This window comes from Canis aureus, chromosome 8 (assembly GCF_053574225.1).
Source record: "Canis aureus isolate CA01 chromosome 8, VMU_Caureus_v.1.0, whole genome shotgun sequence".
Lineage (NCBI taxonomy): Eukaryota > Metazoa > Chordata > Mammalia > Carnivora > Canidae > Canis > Canis aureus.
Genome location: NC_135618.1, coordinates 53,750,364 through 53,758,642, shown reverse-complemented (window position 1 = coordinate 53,758,642; position 8,279 = coordinate 53,750,364). Strand labels below are relative to the sequence as shown.

Sequence of the window (8,279 nt, the reverse complement as noted above, 5' to 3'; positions counted from 1 at the left end):
CACAATAGCCAAGATATGGAAAAAGCCCAGGTATCTGTCAACAGATGAGTGGATAAAGAAGATATGAGATACACACACACACACACACACACACACACACACACTTGAATATTACTCAGTCATCAAAAAGAATGAAATCTTGCCATTTGCCATGGCGTGGATGGATTTAGAGGGTATTATGCGATGCGAAATAAGTCAGTCAGAGAAAGACCAATATGATTTCATTCATATGTGAAATTTAAGAAACAAAACAGATGAACACAGAGGAAGGGAAAGAAAAATAAGATGAAAACAGGAGGGAGGCAAACCACATGAGATTCTTAACTCTAGGAAACAAATTGGATTGCAGGAAGGGAGCTATGGGGGGGAAGGGATAATTGGGTGATGGACATTAAGAAGAGCACTTGATGTAATAAGCACTGGGTGTTATATGCAACTGATGAATCACTAAATTCTACCCCAGAAACTAATAATATATCATATGCTAACTAAATTAAATTTAAAATAAAAATTTTTATATAAATAAAATTATTTGTATTTACCTTAGTATTTATATACTTCTAATGACTACTGAATTTCATCTTACTGTACAGATGTGCCAGTTAACTGGCCAATTTTGATTGCTTTAACTTTTTGTTATTACAAACAATGCCATGATGAACACTATTCCACATTTATCACTATCCACAAAGAACAAAATTGCAGATGTAGAATACTCACATTTTAAAACATTTAAAACTTGTCTCTCTTGTCAATTGCCCTTCAGAAAGAGGCCAAGTTTATAACATCTTCCTATTTTACCACATATTGACCAAAACATTTTTTTTTACATTTGGCTATTTTATCATTCCTTTGAATTAATTTGACCATTTGTGGTTATTCTTTTGTGAATTAATTTTCTATCACTTGTCTAATTTCATATGGTATTTTCATATTTTTCTTTTGGATTTAGAAGAGATTCCTATTATAATTAATCTGTGCCATTTATCATTTGTTTCTTAATTTTGTTGGAGTATTCTCTGATACAGAAATATTTAGACTTTACTTAGCTAAACATTTTTCTTTAAAGTTTCTTACAAAAAAAAGAACAAATGTAAGAAAACATCTATATCCTCAACTCAGAAAATTTAACATTCTGTTAGTTTGAGCCAATTTTTAAGATATATTACAAATAAATTTAAATCACCTCTGAACAAGATTGTCAATCCCCTTTTCTTCCTACCATCAAGTCAACTATGATGTTTGGTATGTAATCCTCTAGATACTTTTAAAATAAACTTTTAACAATAGAATAGCTTTAGATTTACAGAAAAGTAGCAAAGATAATACAGAAATCCTGTATACCCCTCATGCAGTTTCCCTATTGTTAACATCCTTCATTACCATGGTACATTTATCACAACTAAGAAACCAACATGGACAAACTGCTATTAATTAAACTCCACTTTTTATTCACATTTCACTAGTTTTTCCACTAAAGTCCATTTTCTTTTCCAGGATCCCACAAAGCATATGTTATATTTAGTCATTATATCTCTTTAGGCTCCTCTGGTTGGTGACAGTTTTTAACACCTTCATTGTGTTTCATAACCTTGGATATTGTGATGAGGTGTTTTGTATAATGTTCCTCAATTTGGGTTTGTCTTGTTTTTCTCATGGTTAGAATGGGGTTATGGCTTTTTGGGAAGAATATTGCAAAGATGAAGTACCCTCTTCCTCTCATTATATCAGGGCAAGGGGGGTATACGATATTAACATGACATATCACTGCAATGAAACTATTACTTTGATCACCTGGCCAAGATAGTAGTACATGAGTCCATACTGATAACAGAACTGAATGAATAAATGGAGAAGGGAGACAAATCTTCCTTGTAGAATTCCAGATAATGATATAGATACTATTCCCTCCACAAAGTATATGTATGCAATCCTTCCTCCCCTTGAGTATGATCTGTGTCTAATGACATGTTTCTGAAGAATAGAGTACAAAATAGGGATAAAAGGTAATTTTACAGTAGAGCAATTAGATATATTTTAATATTACTATACACACATATGCATCCATAAATGTGTATAGTTTTGTTTTATGAGTTTAATGTTTTATGTAAATGGTATATTTAACAGTCCTACAAATTTCTTTTTTCCTCTCAAAGATTAGACATTTTACATCTCTCCATGTTGACATTTGTACAAAGAGAAATTTAGTTCATTCTTTCCAACTGATATGTGTTGTATTTCATTACATAGGTATCATATTTTATTATTACACTGTATTATTTATTCCAGTATTTTGCTATTATACACTTCAATGAACATCTCTGTATCTATCTTCTAGGCAATTATGTGAGATTTCTCTAGAGTGTATATATAACAGTGGAATTTCTAGATTGTGGAAGGTAGATATTTTTAACTCACTGGATGTTGCCATGTATTCACCAATGCAGTAGAACCATCTTACTGTATAATTGGCAGGTTTGAGAGTTCTTTCCTTTTCATCAGCACAATACTGGATATGCACTGCCAAAGTGATTTTGCCCATTCTAAGTTCTTTTTATTGAGTAAGAAATTTTAGAATTGGCTGATCAATTCTTAAAAAAACTTCTTCTGGGATGCTGGTTGATAGGGCTGGAATTGATCTGGATGGAAACCATAGATCAATGTGGAGAGAATATGGTTTTTGGTACTACTGTTCTTCATTTTTTTTCTTTTGTTTTTTAAGATTTTGTTTTTAAGTAATCTCTACACCCAACATGGGGCTCAATCTCAAAATCCCGAGATCAAGAGTCATGTGCTCCACTGATAAGCCAGCCAGGTAGCCTGGTTTTTGGTGCAATTGTAATTGGGGTTGAGTCCTTGATTTCTCTTCCTGCTGCTTCATTATTGGTATAGAAATGCAACAGATTTCTGTATGTTCATATTGTAACCTGCAACTTTGCTGAATTCATGTATCAGTTCTAGCAATCTTTTGGTGGAGTCTTTTGGGTTTTCTACATAGAGTATCATGTCATCAGTGAGTAAAGTTTGACTTCTTCCTTGCTGATAGGGATGCCTTTCATCTTTTTGTTATCTGGGGAGGCTACAACTTCTAATACTAAGTTAAACACTAATGGTGAGAATGGACGTCCCTGTTTTGTTCCTGACCATAGAGGAAAAGCTCTCAGCTTTTCCCCACTGAGGATTATATCAGCAGTGGGTTTTTTATATAAGGTTGTTAAGATATTGAGGTATGTTCCCTCTATGTTCAAGATTTTTGTCAAGAATGGATGCTGTATTTTGTCAAATGCTTTTTCTGAATCTTTTGAGAGGATCATATGGTTCTTATCCTTTCTTTTATTAATGTGGTGTATCATGTTAATTGACTTGTGAGTATTAAACCACCTCTGCAGCCCAGGAATATATATCACTTGATTGAGGTGAATAATTCTTTTAAATTCAATTTGCTAGTATCTTGTTGATAATTTTTATATCCATGTTCATCAGGGACACTGGCTTGTAATTCCCCTTTTTAGTGGGGTCTTTGGTTTTTGGAATCAAAGTAATGCTTGCCTCAGAGAATGAGTCTGGAAGTTTTCTTTTCATTTCTATTTTTTGTAACAGTTTGAGAAGAATAGGTATTAACTCTTCTTTAAGTTTCTGGGAGAATTCCCCTGGGAAATCATCCATCCCCAGAGGGTTTTTTTTTTTTCCTAAAGATTTTATTTATTTGTGAGAGACAGAGAGAGAGAGAGAGACAGAGAGAGACAGAGAGAGAGGCAGAGATACAGGCAGAGGGAGAAGCAGGCTCCATGCAGGGAGCCTGATGTGGGACTCGATCCCAGGACTCCAGGATCAGGCCCTGGGCTGAAGGCAGGCGCTAAACCGCTGAGCCACCGGGCTGCCCTTTTTTTTTTTTTTAAGATTTTATTTAGGGTTGCCTCCGTGGCTCAGTTGGTTGAGCATCTACCTTTGGCTCAGGCCCTGATCTCAGAGTCCTGGGATGGAGCCCCGAATCAGGCTCCCTGCTCCACAGGGAGTTTGCCTCCCCATCTGCCTCCATCTCTCTCTGTCTCTCATGAATAAATAAATAAAATCTTTAAAAAATATTTTACTTATTTATCTGAGAGAGAGAGAGAGAGAGAGCACAAGCAGGCAAAGTGCCAGGCAGAGGGAGGGGGATATTTAGGCTCCCTGCAGAGCAGGGAACCTGACACAGTGCTCTATCCCAGGACCCTGAGATCACCACCAAAGCCAAAGGCAGGTGCTTAACTGACTGAGCCACTCAGGTGCCCCTGTTGGGAAATTTTTGATTACTGATTCCATTTCTTTGCTGGTTATGGGTCTGTTCAAATTTTCTTTTCTTTTTAATTTTTTTATTGGAGCTCGATTTGCCAACATATAGCATAACACCCAGTGCTCATCCCACCAAGTGCTCGGCTCCGTGCCCATCACCAAGTCACCCCAACCCCCCGCCCACTTCCCCTTCCACTACCCCTTGTTCATTTCCCAGAGTTAGGTGTCTCTCATGTTTTGTAACCCTCACTGATATTTTCACTCATTTTCTCTTCTTTCCCTTTATTCCCTTTCACTAATTTTTATATTTCCCAAATGAATGAGACCATATAATGTTTGTCAAATTTTCATTTCTTTCTGTTTCGGTTTTGGTAGTTTGTAGGTTTCTAGGAATTTATCCAATTCTTCCAGATTGCCCAGTTTGTTGACACATAATTATTCATAATAATCTCTTATAATTGTTTGTACTTCTATGGTATTGGTTATGACTCTCCCCTTTCATTCTTGATTTTATTTGGGTTCTTTCTCTTTTCTTTTTGATAAGTCTAGCTAGGGGTTTCTCAATTTTATTAATTCTTTCAAGGAATCAGCTCTTAGTTTTATTGATCTGTTCTACTGGAATTTTTATTTGTTTCTGTATCATTTAGGTCTCCTATGTTCTTTATTATTTTCCTTTTTCTGCTGGTTTTAGGCTTTATTTGCTGTTCCTTTTCTAGCTTTTTTAGGTGTAAGGTTAGATTGTGTATTTGAGACTTTTCTTGATTCTTGAGAATATCTATTGCAATATACCTCCCTTAGTCACTACTCCATAAAGCAGTGAGACTGATAAGATTGTTTCTAAGCCTGAGAGAGTGAAGTCTAGAACAGTCCAGAGAACCAGAAAAGACTTTTTGTGAGGTCTTTTTACTTATAACTAGTTGGCCTTCACTTAGCAGTATCCTGGAATCCCTGGACACGTTCTCTTTGAGCTTTCACACAGTGTAAGGTTATCTCAGACCATAAACCATTGACAATTTAAGTAGGTTACAAAGACATGATTAGATTCAAGATTTCTCTTTGAGCTTTCACACAGTGTAAGGTTATCTCAGACCATAAACCACTGACAATTTAAGTAGGTTACAAAGACATGATTAGATTCAAGATTTTAAAGTCATCCCCAGTAAAATCTCCACTTTAGATACTGGATCACATAAATTCTCTTTGCTCTAGGACATTCCTAATCCTGACTCCCAAAAGGTGCAGGCACCCAAACACAAACCCTGAAGTTTCATAAATAACCTTCTTACCCAATATTCCTCTACGCTGGATATTTAGTACTTGGGCTTAGTTATTTTATGCAGTTCCATAGCCACATGATCTGCAGGGAAGATCCTGCTTCTCCAGCTCACTGAACTGCTGTTCTCACCCTAATCACGTGACTCACAGCAGCCTGAGCCCATTAGAGGAACAAGGGGCAAGGACTAGTCTGTTGGCATTCATAGAAGATTATCATCTCTAACAGTCTAATACTATTTCTTCAATTACTCCATCCCCATACAGTGAAATCTGATTATAGAGCAAGAGATTTTTCCTCTCTCCTGCCCCTCCAAGCATCATTACTTACTTAAGGAAAACTTCTTCCATGGTAGTGATCGAGACACCAAAGCTACCAATGCCCAGTTTTTCTTGACTTTTTTCCAGATCAGTAAGTAGGCCTGTAAACCTAGAAGGAGAAGAAAAGAGAAAGCTACCACCAGATTACTTTCATATAAATGTTTCTTGTTCCCAATTAATTTCCTTCAGCAGTGGTAAAAATGTAGCTCATCCTTCACTGCAATGCTTGTTACAGTTCCCATGGTTCTGATGAAAGAGAAATGTGGAATATATGAAGGGAAAAAAACTACCAAACTGCTATCATAAATTCCTTCCTGGTTTTCTGATAAAATTATCAACTGACTTTCTCTACATATTAACATTCATCTCTAATTAAGATTTAATTTACTTAACATATGCTGTAGTTCTTATAAAATACTAAATCAAAAAGGAAAAATGTTTTCAAATTAATAAGAAGCAGAAGATACTCAACAAAGAAAATGAAGTATGAATAATAGAATGTAGGAGCTAGAAGAGAATTGTTTCCTCACATAACCAGGTAAGTTTTGTGCCATCTCAGGAAGATGTGATACTGTGCCATCAAGGTTTCTGAAAAATAGTTTTTCTGAGATTTATGTTTCTCTACTTTAGAAGATCATCTACTCCAGAAACCTATTCAGCTGTTGAACCTATGTACTATGTTCTCTCTAAGGAGTGAATATGACCACAAAAAAGGAGACCAAAACTCTCCATTTTGGAAAGTTCTATCAAAATTTTCTCTATTTTTTGAGCCAAAATTAGATTCAATTTACTGTCTCATAATTAGTGGGAAAAGTAAGTTTTAGAATACTACTGACATGTTTATCAAGATAATTTGTACACATGTTTATCAATATATGCATGGCAAAATCTTATATATTTTTTTAAAAATTATGAACCACTTTAGTGAGGCATGATTGACATATGTACATACACACAAGCTGCACATATGCAATATACACCATCAAGGTCTCCCCATATTTTCTCCTATCTCATTCATTCATTCATTCATCCATTCATTTTTGTAGTAAGAACATAAGATCTACCCTCGTGGCAAATTTTAAGTATACAACACAATATTCTTAATTACAGGCACTATGCTGTATAGTAGATCTCCATAACTTAAAGTTCTTTTTTTTTTTTTTTAACTTTTTTTTTTTTTTAACTTAAAGTTCTTGCAAAAACTGAAGCTATGGACCCTTGACAATCACTTCCCCATTTTCCTCTCCCCACAGCTCCTGGAACCCATGATTCTATTCCCTACTTCTATGAGCTTGACTATTTTTAATTCCAAATATAAGAGAAATCATACAGTATTTGTCTTTCTGTGTCTGGTTTATATCACTTAGCATAATGTCTTTAGATCTATCCATCCATATTGTCACAATGGCAGCATTTCCTTTTTCTTTAAGTATGAATAATATTTCATGATATGCATATACCAATTTTCTTTATTCATCCACAGATGGACATTTAGGTTGTTTCCATATTTTGATTATTGTGAATAATGCTGCAATAAACATGACAGAGCAAGTGTGTCTCTTTGAGATCCTGATTTTAATTCTTTTTCACAAACATCTGGGGGATTGCTGAATCATATTGTAGCTCATAATCATATGGCATAGCTGAATAATCATGTGGATAGCTAAATCATATGGTAGCTAGTAATTTTTTCGAAGAATCTCCATACTATTTTCTGCATAAAAAAATCTTAAGTAATATAAAAACAAACTCAAATTTTAAGAGTAATTTTTTCTATGGAGAAGGATTATAGGATCCTTTGACTTTTTAATTCATTCATTGCTATAATGAGGAACTTTAGTAATAATTGTGTTTTTGTGTATAATGTTGGTTAAACAGCAGACTCTGGCCTCTTAAGGGCTGGATAAATCAGAAAAAAAAACAAAAATTTATAATGAATGATCAAAAATTATTATTATTATCCTTTTACTGATTAAAAAAGTAGCAAATACAGAAAATGTGGATAACATAAATATTTAAAGAAGAAAATAAAAATAGTCTTACTACCTAGAAAATAACACCACTCTTACTAATGTGATATACTACTTTGATTCTATTGTTTTATTTCCATATTTTGCATACTGGTATCCTACATTATAGGATTCTATATCCAGCTTTTACATGTAATGTAACGAGCGTTTTTCTATGAAAATATAAATTCCAAAGATTAATTTATATTCCATTGTATGAATGTTCTGTAATTGAATGAATTTTTCTTTTTTAGGGGGAATTTAGGTATTTCTAGATGTTTCCTTAGAAAACAATTATATCCTGGAATTGTTGGGTCAAAGTATATGAATATTTTTAAGAGTTTCTCACTACTAGTATCTAAAGAGGAAATTTCACAAAATCATTATCAATGCTTACCAAAATCA

The 8,279-nt window shown here is 34.3% G+C and overlaps 1 protein-coding gene across 15 annotated transcripts in view; it reads right to left on the bottom strand.

Moving 5' to 3' along the window:
- Positions 1 to 8,279, bottom strand: part of LOC144319120 (phospholipid-transporting ATPase ABCA3-like) — a 198,089-nt gene that overhangs the window by 76,539 nt on the left and 113,271 nt on the right. For all 15 annotated transcript variants that reach the window (XR_013385024.1, XM_077906926.1, XM_077906919.1 and 12 more), the window contains one exon: positions 5,876 to 5,974. Coding sequence is in view for 14 of the 15 variants with exons in the window: in XM_077906926.1 (XP_077763052.1) it covers positions 5,876 to 5,974 (99 nt within the window). In the remaining variant the exon portion in view is untranslated. The remainder of the gene's footprint in view (positions 1 to 5,875; positions 5,975 to 8,279) is intronic.